Source organism: Sphaeramia orbicularis, chromosome 4 (genome assembly GCF_902148855.1).
Source record: "Sphaeramia orbicularis chromosome 4, fSphaOr1.1, whole genome shotgun sequence".
In the NCBI taxonomy this organism is placed as follows: domain Eukaryota; kingdom Metazoa; phylum Chordata; class Actinopteri; order Kurtiformes; family Apogonidae; genus Sphaeramia; species Sphaeramia orbicularis.
Window position 1 is genome coordinate 15,945,956 of NC_043960.1, and position 23,112 is coordinate 15,969,067.

General features: G+C 34.6%; 1 protein-coding gene across 1 annotated transcript; it reads right to left on the reverse strand.

Moving 5' to 3' along the window:
* Nucleotides 1-878: 878 nt before the first annotated feature.
* Nucleotides 879-22,700, reverse strand: LOC115417490 (regulator of G-protein signaling 21-like). The gene is made up of 5 exons (XM_030131441.1): nt 22,675-22,700; nt 12,442-12,523; nt 6,565-6,620; nt 1,971-2,137; nt 879-1,701 (listed from the first exon to the last, which is right to left on the reverse strand). The coding sequence occupies exons 1-5, from the start codon at nt 22,697-22,699 to the stop codon at nt 1,531-1,533; spliced, it is 501 nt and encodes a 166-aa protein (XP_029987301.1). The 5' UTR covers nt 22,700; the 3' UTR covers nt 879-1,530.
* Between the last annotated feature and the right edge of the window lie 412 nt (nt 22,701-23,112).

The following is a 23,112-nucleotide window of genomic DNA, read 5'->3' on the forward strand; positions in this document are numbered from 1 at the left end:
GTACATTTGTTTCTAAAACGCTTAGCTGCAGCCGTGAATTTTTTGAATCTAAAAATAACCCAAAAAGCACATTTTATGTTCATGAACTAGTTCGTGTTAATGATAATAATTAGTTGAAGTAGATGCAGGACTAAGTCGAACAAAAAACACAAGACAGTCTCAATCTGTTAAAATATTTACTGGGAAAAATAAGTTATTACACAGAAAGGAGCATAAGGCTTTTTAAAGTTTACATTTTGATTTACATCCAGCAAAAATATATTTATACCGGTTGAATTATACAGTTTGAAACTCATTTGGAAATGCAACAAGATAATACATTTTAAGTTTTCATACCCGCACTCAAATATGTTCTTTGTTACATATAATTAGATGGTGAAATCATAAACAAAGTAGCATCTGTTATCGTGTTGGTGTGGTTGTGGATTTGTTCATTACACACACGTACAAAAAAATTTGATTTTCAAAAAATTGATTTTCATGAAATTTGGTGGAAGAGTAGGAAATACGTTAAAGATGACACATTTGATTTGGAGTCGTGGGGGGGGGGGGGATTATTAGGTCATCAAAAACAGTGGTTATGCAATCAAGTACTAACTCCTGTGTGTATCATGTGACTAAAATAGACAGAGAAAAAAACATGGAATGTCTAAAAGCACTGTTTATTGTCAGTACAATGCCATAGATATTGATGTAAGAACTGAAGTGATGTTGGTTATTATCAAAAAAGCCATGGAAAATGGATAGATATCAGCTCTGAAATTAAACTACTGTGAGCTATTTTTGTTCTTATCATTATATTCGTCCAAATGAATGTACCTTTAGTTGTACCAGGCATTAAAATGAACAAGAAATTGAAGAAAGCAAAGGTGGTCTAATTTTTTTTTTTTTTTTTTTTTTTTTTTTTTTTTTTTTTTTTTTTTTTTTTTTTTTTGTAATTGTAAATAAAAAAGGGAGCAGATGGAGGGATTTTATAGCTTTCATGAGAATGCCCTTCCCTTCCACCAAATTTCATGAGAATCAGTGGAATTTTTTTATGTAATCTAACTGTCAGGTAAGCAAACAGCAGCTTATTTCCTCCTTGGTGGAGATAATAATAAATCCACCAATGCTATTTACAAAGGAAACAAACAAACATGGACATTTGCCTGCATTTTCTACTTTATTTCAAAACTTACCAAGAACACATCCGGTACTACTACTTTCTTTCCTATGAAAAAATCTAACTTCTAAACTTGACAACAGCCTTTTTCCGATTTACTTGTTTCTTTTTTTTTTTTTTTTTTTCTCATAAAGCAGTTCTGAATAGAAGTTCAAAAACTGTTCAATACATTATTTACAACATGTTTGACTTTTGGATCTTATCAGCCCTCACACTGACAGTTCTGTATCGACTTTCATTTTAACTTCTACACACAGACGAACCTTCTGTTTGGTTAACAGTCACTTTCTAAGCAGAACAGTCTGAAGTGTAGAACCAATCATTCAGAGGAGTCAGACAAGCTTCATTTCATAACATTGCTTTCATTGCTATTCAGCCTGTTCCAGGAGAGTTTGGTAGATCTCTGATTTCAGAAATCGCGGATAACAGTCGTTTTCCATCAGACCATATATCAATCTCTGTGCCCTGTTGAAGCAATTTGGCCCCGGCTGTGAGATATTTTCACTGATTTCTTCTCTCGTTCCGCAGTCAATGTTTATCTGTGTTCAGAAAACAGAAACTTTTATTTCACTCCTGCCGTTTGGGTAAATTTTGTATATTATGATGTTTGGAGAGTGAGCAGTAACAGGAAAAACAAGTTGTGCCGCCGTGAGACACACATGGGGGGGAGACGGTTGCTAAATAACAATGTGTTTCAGAATAAAAGTGAGTGAAAAGTAGAGTGACAGTGAAAATACTAGAAGCAAAATGGCAATTCAGGCTGAACACAGGTCGGACTAGTTTTGCGTCTGACTTTACAAAGGCGTACCTGTCGAGGCGCATCAACTTGGACAAACTCTTTGTAGATCCTTGAGGCTGCAACCGTCATTTCAGTCTCATTGGTAATTTTCTTATAGTCCTCACACGCCAGCCAAAATAGGAGGTTCTCCTCACTGTACTCTGTCCTCAAGAAGTTCTCAAACACCAGCTGACCTGCTACAGAACAGAAAGACACTGTATTAAAGGAGTGATACTTTGGTTCATTTTAAATGGAATTATGCATTTTAAAACATTTCCCTGTGGTCTACATAAACTGTAAATGCTCTGCTTGGGTCTGAATTCTTCATTAATTCAACTCCACAGGTCCATCTTCAACCCTATTTCTGAGTAATGACAGCAGAAAGGTCGTTTTGAGCGCTGGCCCTTTAAATGCAAATGAGCCAATTCACAACCCATCCCCTCCAGGTTGTTGGCTGTGCTGCTCTGTCCCGTTCAACCAAAAACTGAACATTTTAAGTAATCTGCTCAAAGTTTGGACATATTTCCAGTATGGACACTGATGCGGACAAACAATCAGTGTTGGGCGTTAAAAATAGTGTCGTTACTAACGCTGTTATTGTTTTCCTTTAACGAGTAATCTAATGAATTACTATTTGAACCGTTACAACGCCAGTACTGGCAGTGAAATGTGGTGCGTTACTATGCACTGATATCTAACAGCTGTTATCTGTCCTGGCTCGTTCAGCCAGGCACGAGAGGTGTGACGTTTGCGGACAAGTTGAGTCTTTTGAACGGCTCTTTTAAGTGAATGATGAGAACCGATTCGTTGCGAGCCGTTTGTTTTCGAGCCGCTCTTGTATTCAGATTACCCACACTGCCTTCATGCTTCACCCATGAGTCTGAGTTGTCCACACTGCCTTCACCTGAACGATGAATGACATGTCTGAGTTTGAGTTGTCCCAGCACACCCCATTCACTTGAATGGGGAGTGCAGCTACATGCATGGCTAATTTAGGGGAGGAGTTATCAGTGACAGTCCGACTGACTGGACTGAAGACATTTACCGCTGGATCAGGGAGGAGCGACTGAAAAAAGTGGAGATGTGGGATTAACTGGAGGAGCATCTTCTTCCTATAAATGCAGATATGCATTCATGCAGTGGACCCCAGCCAGGCCCCGGTGGACCCCAGCCTCACCACAGTCATGGTATTCAGTACCTGTCTGCTGTATGAAATTGGCTCATGAAACACGGTAAAATCAGTTTCCTTTTACATATTTGAAGGTTTTTCAAAAAAGTAACGCAATAATTACTTTCCCTGGTAACAAATTACATTTATGAGGGAGTCATTCCTTTACTAATTCAATTACTTTTTTGGGAAAGTAACTAGTAATTATAACTAATTACTTTTTTAAAAAGTAATTTTCCCAACATTGCAAACAATTATGTCTTACTCAGAGAAATGTTTGTTGGAAGTCTTGACCTTATATGTGCAAATGTCGTGACATAACTAGTTATAGACGTAACAACTTAAGAGGAATTAAAACAGGTTGGAGAAATCCACTCAATTTTTGCCAAAATGAATATAAAGATAGCTTTGCAGCACCTGGAGGGTTCAAATTCAGTCCCCAAATGCACAAATAAATGTGCTAAAGACTAATAAAAGTGGGTTTAGCAAAATATGACCCCTTTAAAATCAGTTTTAAGGCTGAACATAAGTTAATAACTCTTTAAAACCTGAAGTGTCATCGCTGACACACCCTGCTTATATGCAGTTTGGATGGTTGTAACTCTTTCATTGTTTGTGTAATTGGAAAAATTCCAGTGGTTTCTGAAATCTGAGAAGACGTGCTTTATAAACTTTATTGGGTCATTACAATAATTTCACTCATGCCTGTACAAGAAGCTGCAGAAGATGTTTAGTAGTATTATAACATGCAGTAAATTGTAAATGGCTGATTGATTTTGAAAGTTGTAAGTGCTTTGGAAAAATGGGTGAAAGGACTCGCTCACAGCATATTTTCTAACTGTTTTATTGTCAAAAAAAGAAAAAAAAGTCCAGACAAACAATTTTCAGCTAAGGGTTTAAAGGGTTAAATGAAACTGAAAACAATCAGAGGTTGTCGAGGCTCTTGCTGTTGCTGTTGTTTTTGTTTAATTACAGAGCCTGGAAGCAAATATACAGTAATTACAGCAACGGCAGCGCTTCTCACAGCCATAGAACACAAGCCAAACAATATGAAATATAACCTAAAGCTCATTTGTGTACTCATGATTATATGGGGGAAATGGTTCTGTTGGCACATACGCTGCCTTTATGCCATTGTTATCGTGAGTGGCATGCTGTCAGTTTGTTTTTGCCATGCAGTGGTGCAGGGTAAAGAGCTTATAGGCTTAGACTACAAAAGAACTCATAGTTGTGTGATTACCATTGCTATAAGAAAATCTGATGTGAAGCAGCTGCATGTTCAACGCTGAGTAAACCACTGCAGTCGCTACAACTGCAGGCTAGATGGTGCTTTTACGCAATAGCACTGATATATTACATTATCATTACAACATAAAATGAAGAAATAATGTTACAGCTTGCCTCCACTATATTTTTTCCTTGATACAGTATGATGAAATGTTAGTATAGACTTGGCAAACAAACGAACAAAACAAATTTATTATCCTGTTATCAATATAAATAATTAACCCCATAACGCCCAACGTATCATATTTGATACATGAGTTTTGAAGCCCTCTACAAGATCAGTGTGATTTTTTTTTTTTTATTTTTGTCTTGAAAAACCTGATGTATACAATTAGATACATGCAATACACAGATAATCCACCAGGGGGAAGGAATTCGTTTACCACAGGCCTTTCCAGTGACACAACAAGATTGTCATGAATGAGGAAGGAGGCAGAACTTTGCCAATTTTGAAAAGGAATTACCAATTTGTTAGACTTGTTTGTGTTATATTATGTTTTTGTTTGTTCAAAAATAATAACATTTGAGCATTGAGACCCGATGTGTCAAATATGATACAAAATTGAAACTCATACATGGAAATTGATATTTGGGGGAAAAAAAAAAACTGTTCAGAAGGACCGATCCAGTTTCAAAGAACTAGAATTTTCTGTCAATGATTTAATGGATCAGGTTTTACAGGGTTAATAACTGGCAAATGTTAAGTTAATGATTTAATGAGATCTTAAAATATGAGTAAGAATATGCTGATGCAGATTATGTTTTGTTTTAGTTCATGACCACATGATATTCCATAAACACATTAAATATTTAATATTTGTGGCTTCTACTCTACAGGCCATACCTGCACAGAGAGTATAAATGTACGAAGACTTATGCATGGATGGAAATCAGAGACATTTATTGCGACTCTGCTAAAAGTATTACATTTAGACAATGACATGACGAATGTATTCTGTAATCAAGGACAAAGGTGGTGCAATGAAATAGTGTTTGTGTGAGTGACTTTTTTTGGCCAGACAGTGTATTTAGATGGAACCCCTGCGTATTCAACATAATGATCAGTAGTTGTAATTTAATTAAGCAAACACATTTTTGGGCAAAGACTAACAAACTGAATTTACATTTATTTAGTATTTGAAATACAATAAGTCAAACACCAGAGACAAACTGTCAGTTATTTCTATAAATGACTGGAGGCCCTTTCAACTACAAACCCTGTGTTCCAGCGTATACACCTCACTATTGTACAGTCGCACATTATATTTCTCATTATTCTCTTCCGTGCATCGCTTACTCTTGTTTAAGACGTTTTTGTTTTGCTAGCGTAAGTACGAAACACTTAGCACTTCTTTTTGGAGCACAAACAAAACAGCTAACTGAATAGGTGCGTTATTCATACAAGTAGCTTTACGTAAATTGCAGCCGCAGTTGTGACAGTAATTGACAGGAAACAAAATGCATGTATAGGCTGCGTGTCGCGTTCAACAAATCACTCATGGTCCATAACCTGGTCTCATTCATAACAGAGTAAACGCTCTGAAATCACATGAGATATATAGGTATATGAAGGCCATCATATTGCAACTGCCACATGCACAGTCATTTATTTATTTGCCATAGAGTACCTATTTATCATATGTGTCATTGGATTTCTTCAAAAGGAAATGGAGCAACTGGGATGCGGGACAAAATTTATCTTTTGGAGGACAGTTAATCTTGATGCAGAGACAACAGGCTAAAATATTACAGATAGGCTGAATTAATTTCAGTGCGGCAATGAGAGTAGAAATAGAGAGGAAGAACCCATCTGCCCTTTTTAGTCGTTTTCAAATAGAGGCCGGGAATATGGTCAGGTGGAAGCCATCAGCCAGCGTTGGCTTTATAAATGAATAAGAGTTGGCTGGAATCACCCTATCTACACTGGCAGCTCAGATTAGACCTCTTATCTCTGGCAGTGTCGTCCTCCTTGAATATATCTCCAAATGGATTTGATGAACTTGAGAGAAGAATATGTCCTCGATCCCCCTAAAGAAGCCCAAGGGCAGTCGAGGATGATTTGCTAGGCAGAATTGGAGAGAATTGCGCGAGTGAAAAGGAGAAGGCAGACAATAGAGCAGACGGCATTTGTCAAGAGAATGAAAGGAGTAACTCTGGAAGTGAGCTTACTTTTACACTCCAGGAGCTGGTCCAGTGACTCTCCCCACGTCGCCACAACAGGAGCCCTGAAAAATCAAAGTATCACACTGAGGGGATGATTACATTTAACCCATGAAGACCAAAACCATCAACTGAACTAAACTGTTAAATACCTCCTATCAATACATGTAAATATTTGGTGTAAAATACAGTTTGTCATCTTTTCATGGTCATCAGATATGACCCATTTGGACGTTCAGAGGCTCTGTAGTTACCATGGAAACAGTGTCATCTTCTACATTGATTGACCAGTAAAACCCATGGAGTTGGATCAATGACAGTGGATGGAGTCACTTGTTGTTATGTTCAGTTATTTATATCTTTGTTGAAAAGGTCAGTTTTTCTTCAGTGTTTCTCTGTTTCTGATATAATAACCGTTACCTTTTAATCTGAGCTTTGATGAACATCTACATAATCTATGAATTAAATATAGGAAAATACCCGATTTACACTGGAAAAAAAACAAACACAAAATACAGAGGATAATAGTACAATCAATAGTGATAAATTACTTAAAAAAGATTAAATATAAAGAAAAATTTATTTGGGAACTGACACATAAGTAGCAACGGGTCTTTATGGAACATGTGGAAACACCGTCATCTTCTACAACATTGATTCACCAGTAAAACCCATGGAGTCAATGACAGTGAATGGAGATGATGGTTTTTACATTCAGTTATTAATAGGGCTGGACAAGTTAACGCATTACCGCGTTGACACATTCATTAAATAACACCAACAATTTTTTAAAAATCTCATGTTAATGCCGTTTTATTATAACTCATATTATTCTGCCCCTGCTTGTGTGCGTGTAGCGATTAGCTCGGCAGATAGACAACAGGTTTCCCAAGAAAAGCCGGACGCCGAAAACCTCTCTCCAAATCTTTTACTTGAGACTCACTGTAAAACTGCAACATACAAATAAAATACATACCTGATCAAAATCTTAAGACCAGTTGAAAAATAGCTAGAATTTACCTTTTGCACATTTGCATCTTAATGAGGTTTTAAGTAGAGCTACAATATACAAAAGCAAGAACGGGGAGTGAGACAAAAAGCACTTGGAAAAAGTAATTTATTGAAAACGACAAGTAAACTGAAACAGGCTGTTTATCAGCTGATCAAAAGTTTAAGACCGCAGGCTATAAAAGCTAAAACCTGCTCAAAATTCTCATTTTCTGTCGGGCATTCACACGGTCATGCCCTCCTGATGGCTAAAGCTAAGGCGCTTTCTCTTCTTGAACGTGGTCGGATCGTCGAGCTGCATAAGCAAGGCCTCTCGCAGCGTGCCATTGCTGCTGAGGTTGGACGCAGTAAGACAGTCATTCTACATTTTTTGACAGATCCTGAGCATTATGGAACACAAAAGTCAAGTGGTAGACCCAAAAAAATTACACCTGCGCTGAGCCGGAGGATCCGATTTCAGGCGACCCCAAGGTTGAAAATCACTGGGTTAAAGTTTACTCCAATCTGATGTTGTATTAGTTATTTAAAATGATCAAATTCATGATCAAACTTGTGCATTTATTAAAAAAAAAACCCAAAAACATGCATGACATGCCTACATTGGCTTATGACACCTTATGCCATGTTGTGAATTGAGTTAGTTAATCATAAATTTACATGAACACCCATCTGTCAGATCATAAAACACAGCGGCACATTGGAACTGAATTACAGACATCTGTCACACATCCGTTCAGTTCCATGACTCCACTCCTCTGCTGGCTGGTGGGAGGGGCAAGGAATTGAGGCGAGGAGTTTCAACGTGAGTGTCATGCCCTTGTGTCACGCCTCATTTTACATTTCACAGGTTCATTCCCTGAAAACACTTCTGCTAAGCTATGACCGAGGTCATCACCTGTCAGGCCAGCCTCCTCACCCCTCCATGTACATTTTAGGGAGTTGAGACATCATTCAAGTGACGTTAGCACAACACGATCGATTTCTAGGTCACAAACTGGGATCGAGGATTTGAAGAGGTGAAAAATAGAGAATTGAAATCCTACTGGGTCCACACTGCAAAAATCAAAAACTTACCAAGTATCTTTCTCTTATTTCTAGTCAAAATATCTCATCACACTTAAAATAAGACATAATCTCCTAAAGAGTAACTTTTCAGTGAGATATAAGAACTTATTTTTAGACAGCAGATCTTGCAAATCTTATTTCAAGAAATCTTACCAAGATAATTTTCACTTGTTCCATTGGCATATTTTTTTATTTTTTTTTTGCTTAATTCAATTTTTTTTTATAAGAACTTATATTTAGACAATAGCACTTATGCTAAAATAATTAAGAAAATTAAGATAATTTTCACTTTCACCAATTTTTTATTTATTTACTTGTTTTTAGAGGGGCATATTTCCTAGCGCAGTTAATCAGTTCCTCTGGTCAACAATCCAAACAAAAGAAAAATGATCCAAAAATCAATAGAATGTCATGAAATTAATAACACCATCTTACGAAGGCTATTTTTCTCACTTCTAGTCAAAATATCTCATCACACTTAAAATAAGACATAATCACCTAAAGAGTAACTTTTCAATGATATATAAGAACTTATTTTTAGACAATAGATCTTGAAAATCTTATTTCAAGAAATCTTACCAAGATAATTTTCAGTTGTTCCACTGGCAGATTTTTTTTTTTTTTTGCTTAATTCAATTTTTTTATAAGAACTTATATTTAGACAATAGCGCTTATCCTAAAATAATTAAGAAAATTAAGATAATTTTCACTTTCACCAATTTTTATTTATTTATTTATTTATTTAACTTGTTTTTAGAGGGGCATTTTTCCAAGTGCAGTTAATTAGTTCCTCTGGTCAACAATCCAAACAAAAGAAAAATGATCCAAAAATCAATAGAATGTCATGAAATTAATAACACCATCTTACCAAGTGTATTTTTCTCACTTCTAGTCAAAATATCTCATCACACTTCAAATAAGACATAATCACCTAAAGAGTAACTTTTTTCTGTGAGATATAAGAACTTGTTTTTAGACAATAGATCTTGAAAATCTTCAAGAAATCTTACCAAGATAATTTCCACTTGTTCCATTGGCAGATTTTTTTGCTTGAATTAAGCAAAAAATCCTGAATTAAGCAAAAAAAATCTTGAATTAAGCAAAATAATAATAATAATAATAATAATAATAATAATAATAATAATAATAATAATAATAATAATAATAATAATAATAATAATAATAATAATAATAATAATAATAATAATAATCTGCCAATGGAACAAGTGGAAATTGTCTTGGTAAGATTTCTTGAAATAAGATTTTCTAGATCTATTGTCTAAAAATAAGTTCTTATCTCACTGAAAAGTTACCCTTTAGGTGATTATGTCTTATTTTAAGTGTGGTGACATATTTTGACTAGAAATGAGAAAAATACATTTGGTAAGATTTAGATTTTTGCAGTGCATGTATTTGAGAGACCTGTCATTTTTTTATTCCCCCCCCTCTTTTCGGAAAGCTATGACAGGTGAAAGTCTTCCAACACTGAGCCCGTTTACATGACCATACAAATCTGATAATTGGGATTCATCAGATATTTGTAATCAGATCTGACGCGTTTACATGCACTTCGGAAATGCGATAATGGAAAAATCCTGGTTTCTTTCGGAGTTCGTAACCGTAATGATGGTAGACTCAAACTTCCTATTACTCTAATTAAATGTTTGTTTGTTTTTTTAACTTGTCTTGTCCAACATAATAACAGCAGAATGGTAGTCTGGTTGTCTTTTTTTGGGCTGAACAAATCTGCTTTGCCAAAGGGAACTTCATAAAGTATACAGTATGAGGCTCCCCTTGATATTCTACTGTCTTTTTTTTCCTAGTTTTGTTGAACCACGTTTTGATGCTGGGCCTGACATGATGAAACAGGGGGAAGGGAGAAGGGGAGAAGAAAAAAGAAAAAGAAGGTGGCGAAGATCCTCACAAGAAAATGTCAACAATACTAATGTTAGCCACAAAGTAATTTAGGTATAAGTTTGCATATTGTGCCTCATTTAAATTTTAATCCACTGATTTTGTCTTTATATTAGGATCATAAGATAGTTTTGCATGTAATCTTTTTCTAATATTAATTTAGCGTAGTATTTGTAAACGATATTAATTTAGCGTAGTATTCATAAATAATATTAATTTAGCGTAGTATTTGTAAATAATCAGCCAATCTGTGTTTTATTAGTTCTGTCCCGCTCGTGCAAGCTGACCCTCTGCTGTAAAACGCAGCTAAGTGTAGTAAAGTGACGTGAGGACACCTGGAAAGCACATGTTCTGAAGGGAGAGACTTTCAGTTAAGGAGGACAAGGAGCAGCAGTATTTCTGACCGTCATTGTCATCTTAGGAGTTGTTGTTTAGTTAATATGGAAACTTCATTTGGATATAGAGGCAAAGAACGCTTTAACTGTCCACTTTTTATTGGAATAAAGAGAAAGATTGCTTTATAATTCGTTTGCCTTTTTTAATCTTCCTAGTTTCGGATTACACTGGGTTACAAAAAAAATGTTTTTTGCAAGTTGTCTAGGTTTTTTCAACTGAATTAGGCCCATTTTGCACTGCTACATCAAAAAAATGACATCTGTTTTTCTCAATCAGGTCAGGTTTTTTTGCTAATTTGATTTTGAAAAATTTGATCTTCTCAAAAAATATAATAATACCAAAGTAAGATTGGTAAGCACACTTTATGAAACTTGTGACTTGATTCCTGTTAGGTACAATGGTGTATTCACCACAGATGTAGCACAGAATACGTCAGGCTTATTTTTGCAAGATCTTCTAGTCAAAGCCATTTCATTCACCTGTAATATTAAAAAAAAAAAAAAAAAACATTAATCATAAATTGGCAAAAGTAAAATCTTCAGAACTCGTTTATTGCAAGAAATATGAAAGAATTTTGTATCATATGATGTGAAAATGCCCATAAATGTAAGCAAAAATGTTAAAAAGCCAATATGTAGCATAGTTCAGAAAGTTGACCTGAGCAAAATTAGTGTGATTTTTGGATTCAGCACACCAAAATTATCCTAAATCAGCTCAAAAAACTTAAACGATAAATTTGTTGTTGACCAGTGTTATAATTGGAACGCACCACTCAGAAAACTTCACATCCTGCAAGAAGTGGCAAAGAAGGTGTTGGCTTTTTTTGTTGCCGCTACATCTAATAATAACAACCATGGTGATAATTATGATGATAATAACTCGAACAAGAATTGAGTAAACTGAGCAAAAAAAATAAAAATAAAATAAAATAAACAAGACCCATTAAATGAAAAATATAAGAAAACATAAACAAAATATAAACAGCACAAGTAGCACCAGCAACAAATCCAGTTTTTACACTTCCACAGATGTAAAACAATGGAACATATCAGATTAGTTTTTCTACATGCTTGAAGACATTAGAATATTGGGGACCAATCCAGGTGTTAATTATATTTCTCATAATCAGATTACTGCTGTATCTGATAATGTACATTAAATTCTGCTGTTTATATGATCACTTGAATTATCTGATGACTGCAGAAATCAGATAATGATCATAATATTAGTATGCGCGTAAACAAGATCAATGTTTACTTTCCCCTCAGACAAATTAAATGACAAACTGAAATATTATAATTAAAGTCTAATTATTTTAATATAGACACAAAAATATTGATCCTGGACGTAAAGCTAAACTATGCACAGATGATCTTTTTAGTGGGTTTCATCTCTCTTGCTCCGTGGATTTCACTTTTTTTTTTTTTTAAACCCTTCAGACTTGTCCACAAACCAAACCACCACAATATTTTCCCGACTCTACCCAGAGAAACACCTACATGCCTCAGGATGTGAACGCTGCACTCTGGTATCAAAGTCCTGGAGGTTGTGGATCCACCATCCACTCCTGACACCTCCTGCCAAGCTGAGAGAAAGAAGAAAATACACTTTATGCTTCGTTGCAACTGAATTAAGACACATTTTGCATTTCAGGCAGACGGCATCATATTTATAACAAAATTCAACTGGAGTTGCAATCTAGTGTTTTTTTTTTCCAGTAACTCGCATCTTAGCTGACATTTCCTCTTATATAAATAACAAATATCAGTAAGTCAGACTACTTTACTGAATGAGAGATGTTCAAACAAAAATAATTTAATGAGTTTATTTCCTTTTACATTGTCTGAGCGACTACTTTCAATTTATTTCAGTGGGTAAAATTACGTCTTTTTTTTTTTTTTGTAGTAGTAGCTCCTTCAGCACCACTTTTACACCCCCAGGACAAGAAGGAAAGAAGGAGTGATACCGCAGGTCATTCCTCCCCCACAGGTTCTGTTTCTAATTTAAAATGTATATAAATATTTATATAAAAGGCAAATTTCTTATATATTACATTTTTGTTCTTTGTTGTCTTGCTCTCTGCTTGTTGTATTTCGCTGCTATTAACTGAAATTTCCCCACAGTGGATCTTGTCTTATTTTATCTTTATCTTCATTCTTATCCTTATTCTTATCTTATCTTGATGCTTATCTTATTTTTATCTTATTTTTATCTTATCTTTATCTTATTTTTATCTTATCTTTCTTATTTTTATCTTTATCCTTATTCTTATCTTTATCCTTATCCTTATCTTAACCTTATTCTTATCTTCATATTGACATGCATGGAAAGAATTATGCCTATGAATCTGCAGCTCGGTTTGTGTTTCAGCTGTGTTCAGTCCAGTGGTGTACTTTTATGATGCAACCACTTTACTGTTGTCTAACTTGGGAGAAAAATTGCATTTCAGTCGATGACAAGTGTTACACCCCAGTATAGGGGAACCTGAGATTGCCATAAAAAAAGACCACGACATCACCGACCAAAACCATCAACCGATGTAAACTGTTTAATACCTGTTGATCATTTAATCCTATCAATACATTTAAATAACTGGTGTAAAATGTAGTCTGTCATCGTTTCATGGTCATCAGATATGACCCATTTGGACGTTCAGAGGCTCCATAGTCAACATAGAACCACTGTCATCTTCTACAACATTAATTCACCAGTAAAATCCATAGAGCTGAATCAATGACAGTGGATGGAAATGCTTGGTTTATGTTCAGTTAATGAGATTTCACTTTAAGCAACTTTCTGCGGTTTTTTGTTTTTGATTAGGGCTGTCAAAATTAACACGTTAACGCAGATTAATCCATCATCATGATTAATCTGATTAAAAAATAAACGCAATTAATCCATCTGCAGCACAGAATGACTCTGAACGTCTCTGCTAATGCATTTGGGGCAGTTTGTCCAAGTAGAGTTACCATCGCTCATGCACAAATATGGGCAGTTGATCTGGTAGTGACAGGCAGCAGAACCAACCCATAAAGATGGAAAAGTGAAAAAAACAAAAAAAAAAACAAGATGGAACGGTTGACTGACATAAAGTATTATACACACTCTGCAGGAAGGAGTTTCCTTTTCACCGAAGTACTTCCATCTTCAAATACCACATTAACGTGAAGCATACGTTAGTCGGGGATTCTGCTAGCACTTCAGCTAACACGTCGCCCAGCTTGCGACAAACACATTAACTGCATATATATATTCCCTTCTTTCTCGAGTCTGTTTGCTCATGCAAAATGAAACGCGATTAATATAGATTAAAAATGAATGATATTTAATCATGATTAATCGAAATCAATCCACAGTAACCCTGTGATTAATCTGATTAACATTTTTTTATCATCCAGCACTATGTTTGATATAATAACCCTTAACTTCAATCAGAGCTTTTATGAACATCTACATGATCAGTGAATTAAATACGAGAAAATATCTGATTTATACAGAAAATGCAAATACAGAAGATCGTTATGATAAATGGTGATAAATCACTTAAGAAAGGTTAGATATAGAGAACATTTCATTTGAGAACTGACATAGAAGTAGTACTGGGTCTGTATGGGTTAAAATATTTCTCTCAGGCCATTCAATAAAACAAACAACCAAAGAACACAATCATAACTTTGCATCCTTCAAGAGTTTAACTTTTTTCAGTCTAAAAAGTACAGAACCCATGTTGAAGTCCCAGAAACCTAGACTAAAATCTTTTTTTCTCTGAGCTGCATTGTGAAGCTTCTGCAATAAGTCAGAAGCCTGTAGTGTTTGGCAGCTAACAGCCTAGCACTATCCTCTAGTCATTAGTTTACTCATTCCAAAAGCCTAAATTAGATAAAATTTTAATGATCCCTTTGGGGGAAGCTGGGTCATTGCAACAGCGGAGAATCAGATCAGAATAAGTCACAGAAGTGAATGTAATACAAGGAAGTACAGCGAGTGAACATGCTGAAAAGTAGAACAAATAAATACAACTAACATATCTGCGCTTACAGACTCACTGCATGAGATGAATATGCACAGGCCGTTCACATAATCTATAATGTGCATGAGAATATTGAATTAATGTGTATATAAAGTGAAAACTAATTTTTATCTTGAGGCGGTGGCAACTCCCCAGAAATGTGCAGACTCTACAATCTTCATATAGATTATGATAATCACATGAATGAATGCTCTTCTTTGAATATTACGTTAGATAACCATAAAAATGTGATGAAAAGTAATTGCATTCACACTCCCAACTAAATAGACAGCTGGTGTGGGCACACAATGAAAAACTATTACAGTTTTTTTTTTTTTTTTTTTTTTTTTTTTTCTCTCTGCTAAGCCAAGCCCTGCATCGGAGGAAGCCGTGGGTGCTGCTCATCTCCTTTCCATCAACAAGGAAATAACTTCTCTGTTGTGGCAAATATTGTAGCATGGCTCTTTTTGCACCCGCAGTGTATAGATACGGCGCCAATATGGAATCAGATTTCTGCCAATTTATTTAATAACAGCCTCTTAGAATTCAGATGGAAATAAACATTTGAGATAGACAGAAAAAAGGAGGAAAACATATAATTTGCAAACAAATTATATCTGTAATTTTACTTTTTAATACTATATCCTTTCCTTTACAGTTCCCTCTGCTACTTTCTCCCCATTACATTGTTGGGTTTGTGCTTATGCTGCCAACTATCTCCTCGTGCTGGCTCATACTGTTTTAATTCGTTCCAGTCCTGACACAAACCTCTCACGTACTGTAGGTAGTGTTTTCTTTTCAGAGGTACATCCCTACTGGCTAGTTTTTCAGCGTGCCAAAAACCATTCAGTGAAGTAAGTTTATGATCAATACTTCAGTGAAGTTATGGAGTAGATAGTGAATGCCCTGTGCCGCTGCTGTTTCAGATGCCCATGCCTGCCATCTGCCAAAACTGAAACCCACACTTTCAGCACTCCAATGACTTACACACTCTGTCAAATCCTTATTTTTTATATCAAAGACGTTGGATTGTACAGACGACACAAGCCTGCTTCACTAAACTAAATAACAAACTAGATAAAGAAATAACTAACTAAATACATAAATCGTTTTTTAGTTAGTTATTTAAATAAATAAGTAAATAACAAAATAAATATGTAAATAATTAACTAACAAAATAAAGAAAAGAAATAATTTAGTTAGTTGTTTAAATAAATAACCAACTAACTAAATAATAAATAAGTAACTAAATAATAAATAAGTAAATAAATAAATGAATAAGTAAATAAAAAATAAAGAAAACAAACAAATAAATAAATAAAAATCTAAATAAATAAGTAAATAACAAACTAAATAAATAAAGTAAATAAATAAGTAAACTAAATAAATATTTCAGTAAAAAGAAAATAAAAAATAAATAAATGAATAACTAAATAACTAACTAAAAAATTAAATAAATGAATAAATAATTTTTTTAAAAAAACTAACTAGCTAGCTAAGTAACTAACTGAGTAGCTAAGTAACTAAGTAACTAACTAGCTAAGTAAATAAATGAATAAATAGCTGAATGAATGAATGAATGAATGAATGAATAAGTAAGTAAGTAAGTAAATAAATAAATAGGTAAGTAAATAGAGAAATAGCTAAGTAAATAACTTAATTAATTAATAAAAAAAAAACAAAGACCATTTTTATTCTGCTTTCACCCTATTTTCGTACTATCCACTATTTTTATTCCCTATTGTCCACTGTCCTGTGTTGTATGTTCCCAAAATTTAAGACAACCCAGATTTTTTTTTTTTTTTTTTGGGGGGGGGGGGGGGGGTAATGCACTGTAGTATCACAACAACACTATAATGCTGCAACATAATCATGTCACAACAATATTTAAGCAAAAAGGAGCGGCATTAACCCATAAAGACCCAAACATCCACTGGTGACCAAAACCATCTACTGAGCTAAACTGTTTAATACCTATTGGTCCATTAATCCTATTAATCCATGTAAATACTTAGTGTAAAATACAGTTTATCATCTTTTCATGGTCATCAGATATGACCCATTTGGACGTTCAGAGGCTCCGTAGTGAATGTGGAAACACCGTCATCCTCTACAGTGTTTTCTTTTCAGGGGTACATCCCTGTTGACTCGTTTTTCAGCGTGCCAAAAACCATTCAGTGAAGTAAGTTTATGATCAATACTTCAGTGAAGTTATGGAGTAGATAGTGAATGCCCTGTGCCGCTGCTGTTTCAGATGCCCATGCCTGCCATCTGCCAAAACTGAAACCCACACTTTCAGCACTCCAGTGACTTACACACTCTGTCAAATCCTTATTTTTATATCAGAGGTTGGATTATACAGACGACACAAGCCTGCTTCACTAAACTAAATAACAAACTAAATAAATAAATAAAGAAATAGTTTTGTAGTTAGTTATTTAAATAAATAAGTAAATAATAAAATAAATAAATAAGTAAATAAGTAAATCATTAACTAACGAAACAATTAAATAAATAGTTTAGTTAGTTGTTTAAATAAATAACCAACTAACTAAATAATAAATAAGTAAATAAGTAGATAAATAAATAAGCAAATAAAAAATAAGATAAATAAAAAAATAAACAAATAAATAAGTAAATAAATAACTAAACTAAATAAATATTTCAGTAAATAAAAAATAAATAAATGAATGAATAAATAAATAACTAAAAAAATTAAATAAATAAATAAATAAATACATAAATAAATATCTAAAGGAAAACTAGCTAGCTAACTAACTAACTAGCTAACTAACTAGCTAACTAACTGAGTAGCTAAGTTACTAACTAACTCACTAGCTAAGTTACTAACTCACTAACTAACTAGCTAAGTAACTAACTAGCTAAGTAACTAACTAGCTAAGTAAATAAATAAATAGCTAAGTAAATAAATAAATAGCTAAGTGAATAAATAAATAGCTAAGTGAATAAATAAGTAAATAAATAGCTAAATAAATAAATAAATAAATAAATACAAACATAGCTAAGTAAACAACTTAATTAATTACTTAAAAAAACAAAGACAATTTTTATTCTGCTTTCACCCTATTTTCGTACTATCCACTATTTTTATTCCCTATTGTCCATTGTCCTGTGTTGTATGTTCCCAAAATTTAAGACAACCCAGATTTTTGGGGGGGTAGGTAATGCACTGTAGTATCACAACAACACCATAATGCTGCAACATAATCATGTCACAACAATATTTAAGCAAAAAGGAGCGGCATTAACCCATAAAGACCCAAACATCCACTGGTGACCAAAACCATCTACTGATCTAAACTGTTTAATACCTATTGGTCCATTAATCCTATTAATCCATGTAAATACTTAGTGTAAAATACAGTTTATCATCTTTTCATGGTCATCAGATATGACCCATTTGGACGTTCAGAGGCTCCGTAGTGAATGTGGAAACACCGTCATCTTCTACAGTGTTTTCTTTTCAGGGGTACATCCCTATTGACTCGTTTTTCAGCGTGCCAAAAACCATTCAGTGAAGTAAGTTTATGATCAATACTTCAGTGAAGTTATGGAGTAGATAGTGAATGCCCTGTGCCGCTGCTGTTTCAGATGCCCATGCCTGCCATCTGCCAAAACTGAAACCCACACTTTCAGCACTCCAGTGACTTACACACTCTGTCAAATCCTTATTTTTATATCAGAGGTTGGATTATACAGACGACACAAGCCTGCTTCACAATCACACTCTTCTTTGTGACGTTTCATCAAGCTGGAAATAACAGGTTGACCTAGCCAATAAGTCATCAGCACCGCCAGTACCTGGAACAAGAGCGCTCCAGGCTCCACAAACCCACACCCCCCTACACCAAAGAAGCCAACACTATTCACTGGAATGTCACACAGTTCCTACTGCTGTGACAGCTGTCCCAATGACTGAGAAAAACAGGCCAGAGCCGCCGCTCTATACACAGGCATGGCCATATAGACATCAAATGATTAACTCTTTTTTTTTTTTTTTTTTTACTTTTTTTCCTGTCTTTCTCTTCTTCTCTCCTTGTCATTCTATCTTTTATATCTTATTCTTGCTCTAGGAAAGGTGGTGTATTTTTAGAATATAAGCCCTGTTTTATGTATTTGGCTGAAGCCGTTCAATCTGAGCAGACTTTCCAATATCTGTCATGTTTAACGGTTTTCTTCCAGTATATTATGACTTTGTAATCTGAGATGTTTCTTATGTTAGTCATTTGTCCAGGAAAACAGATGGAACTTAGCTTTTCTGCTAAATCTGGTGCATGCATCTTGTTCTTTGTAATTAAAGAAAGTAAGTAAGTAAGTAAGAAAGAACTAACTAATGAACTAAAGAACTAAGTAAATAAGGAACTAAGTAAATAAATGAATAACTAACTAAATAAAATAAGCAAATAAATAAATGGATAACTAACTAAATAAATGAATAACTAACAAACTAAAATAAATAAATAACTAACAAACTTAAATAAATAAATAAATAAATAAATAAAACTAAATAAATAAATAAAACTAAATAAATAAGTAAATGAAGAACTAAATGACTAAATAAACAACTAAATAAAGAACTAAACAAATAACTTAAGTAAATAAGTCAATAAATAAATAACATAAAATAAAAAAAGAACTAAATAAATGGCAAATGAACTAAATAAATAGTGAATAAAGAACTAAATGAATAAATAAATAAGTAAATGAATAAATAAAGAACTAAATAACTAAGTACATAAATAGTAAAGAACTAAATGAATAAATAAACAAATAAGTAAATGGTAAATAAATAAAAAACTAAAGAAAGAAAGAAAAAACTAAATAAAGAACTAAATAAATATATAAAGAAGTACATACATACATACATACATACATACATACATACATACATACATACATACATACATACATACATACATACATACATACATACATACATACATACATACATACATACATACAGTACAGGCCAAAAGTTTGGACACCTTCTCATTCTTTGCGTTTTCTTTATTTTCATGACTATTTACATTGTAGATTCTCACTGAAGGCATCAAAACTATGAATGAACACATGTGGAATTATGTACTTAACAAAAAAGTGTGAAATAACAGAAAACATCTCTTATATTCTAGTTTCTTCAAAGTAGCCACCCTTAGCTCTGATGACTGTTTTGCACACTCTTGGCATTCTCTTGATGATCATCAAGAGGTAGTCACCTGAAATGGTTTTCACTTCATAGCTGTGCCTTGTCAGGGTTACTTAGTGGAATTTCTTGCCTTATTGATGGGGTTGGGACCATCAGTTGTGTTGTGCAGAAGTCAGGTTGATGCACAGCTGACAGCCCTATTGGACAACTGTTAGAATACATATTATGGCGAGAACCAATCAGCTAAGTAAAGACAAACGAGTGGCCATCATTACTTTAAGAAATGAAGGTCAGTCAGTCTAGAAAATTTCAAAAACTTTGAATGTGTCCCCAAGTGCAGTCGCAAAAACCATCAAGCGCTCCAACGAAACTGGCTCACATGAGGACCGCCCCAGGAAAGGAAGACCAAGAGTCACCTCTGATGCTGAAGATAAGTTCATCTGAGTCACCAGCCTCAGAAATCGCAAATTAACAGCAGCTCAGATTAGAGACCAGATGAATACCACACAGAGCTCTAACAGCAGACACATCTCTACAACAACTGTTAAGAGGAGACTGCGTGAATCAGGCCTTCATGGTCAAACAGCTGCTAGGAAACCACTGCTCAGGAGAGGCAACAAACAGAAGAGATTTATTTGGGCCAAGAAACCCAAGGAATGGACATTAGACCAGTGGAAATCTGTGCTTTGGTCTGATGAGTCCAAATTTGAGATCTTTGGATCCAACCGCCGTGTCTTTGTGCGACGCAGAAAAGGTGAACGGATGGATGCTACATGCCTGGTTCCCACCGTGAAGCATGGAGGGGGAGGCGTGATGGTGTGGGGGTGCTTTGCTGGTGACGCTGTTGGGGATTTATTCAAGATTGAAGGCAACCTGAATCAGCATGGCTACCACAGCATCCTGAAGTGACATGCCATTCCATCCGGTTTGCGTTTAGTTGGACCATCATTTATGTTTCAACAGGACAATGACCCCAAACACACCTCCAGGCTGTGTGAGGGATATCTGACCAAGAAGGAGAGTGATGGAGTGCTGCGCCAGATGACCTGGCCTCCACAGTCACCGGACCTGAACCCAATCGAGATGGTTTGGGGTGAGCTGGACCGCAGAGTGAAGGCAAAAGGGCCAACAAGTGCTAAGCATCTCTGGGAACTTCTTCACGACTGTTAGGAAACCATTTCAGGTGACTACCTCTTGAAGCTCATCAAGAGAATGCCAAGAGTGTGCAAAACAGTCATCAGAGCTAAGGGTGGCTACTTTGAAGAAACTAGAATATAAGAGATGTTTTCAGTTATTTCACACTTTTTTGTTAAGTACATAATTCCACATGTGTTCATTCATAGTTTTGATGCCTTCAGTGAGAATCTACAATGTAAATAGTCATGAAAATAAAGAAAATGCAAAGAATGAGAAGGTGTGTCCAAACTTTTGGCCTGTACTGTACATACATACATAAAATACTAAGTAAGTAAAGTAAGTTCCACAAACAGACCAGTTCAATCTCAAGTGGGTCGAATCAGTAAAATACAATCGATAACTATAAATATTCACAACTCCAAATTTTTCTCTTTGTAAATGTAAACATTTTCATGTCATTTTATTGTATTTACACTAAAACAAACTATCATTTCACAAAAACACAAATAACCTGAATAAAAATGAACATTTTCAAATGTCTGAAGTGAAAGTTTACCAATATATTCTGCCTGCTATGAAAGGTTTTGTGTATCTGTTAATCCACTGTGATTTGTAAGTTGTAATGTACATACGTTAAGGATAAAGTGAGACATCATATTGTTAAAATCGCACGGAATTTTCTAAAGAAATTTCATTTTGTTCATGTTATTTGCATTGTTTTGAAGGATAGTTGGTAGATGTACACATTTTCATCGCATAATTTTACTTTTTTCACTCTAAAACATAGAAGAAAGTTTGGAGTTGACATAATTTATATATTATGTTATTATTTCACTGGTGTGGCCCACTTCAGATCAAATTTGGCTGAGTTTGACATGCCTGTTCTACAAGACTGATTCACCAGTAAAACCCATGGAGTTGGATCAATGACAGAGGATGGACACACTTGTTTTTACGTTCATCTATTGGCATCTTTGCTGAAAAGTCACTGTTTCCTCAGTTTTCTGTTTCTGATAAAATAATCCTCAACTGTAATCTGAGCTTTTATGAACATCTACATGATCAGTGAATTAAATATAGGAAAATGCATGATTTACACTGAAAAAACACAAAATACAGAGAATAATATTATAATAAATGGTGATAAATCCCTTAAGAAAGGTTAAATATGAAGACACAAATATTTTGGAACTGCCATAAAAGTAGAACTGGGTCTTTGGTTTAAGAAGGAATAGGTGTAGGTAACATGTAAATTTCGGTAAAACTGGTGCAGGCTCTTGCTCTTTTTATCGATCAACAAACGGTAGGTTTTAGATACTACTCGGGCTTCTGTCTGAGAGCAGAGCTAGCTTACTTACATCATTAAATCCTTTTATTGGTGATGTCCTTCTGATTTATTGCTGAATAATACTGAAAAAAGTACCTTGAAAGCAGTGGCGGCTGCTCATCTTTCAGACAGGGGAAGCTCATTGTTGGTTTACATAAAAAATAAAAATTGTCAGATTATTTAAACATAAATTCGGCCCTCCGTTCCTTTTAAAGAAAATGGTCAGTGACCTTATCGTACCAAGTAGGCGTCTTTTCCAGGGACTGAACCAGTGTCCTCTCAATGTCCAGCAGAGCTGGGCTGCTTAGATTGCCTTGGCCCATTGTGTTGTGGGTGTAAGACTTCAGCCTTTTTAAACTAGAGATGCTCTTTTCACTCCGACCTAGCCGACAGTTTGATTGATTTAACTATCTACAAAACGATATTAAAGTCGAACAAGAAATGATTAAATTATGTAACTGAAACAAGAAAACGCTGAAATTATGTTAAATTGAAATAAGGAAGTCCAATGAGTGTGTTTTATTTACAATGCAA

What these genes read in the sequence shown, in the direction of transcription:
- LOC115417490 (XM_030131441.1), bottom strand. Translation starts at nt 22,699, where the DNA reads ATGAGCAGCCGCCACTGCTTTCAAG. An exon ending in CAGCCGCCACTGCTTTCAAG is followed by an intron (nt 12,524 to 22,674) that starts GTACTTTTTTCA and finishes TCTTTCTCTCAG; the next exon opens with CTTGGCAGGAGGTGTCAGGA. An exon ending in AAGTTGATGCGCCTCGACAG is followed by an intron (nt 1,702 to 1,970) that starts GTACGCCTTTGT and finishes TTCTGAACACAG; the next exon opens with ATAAACATTGACTGCGGAAC.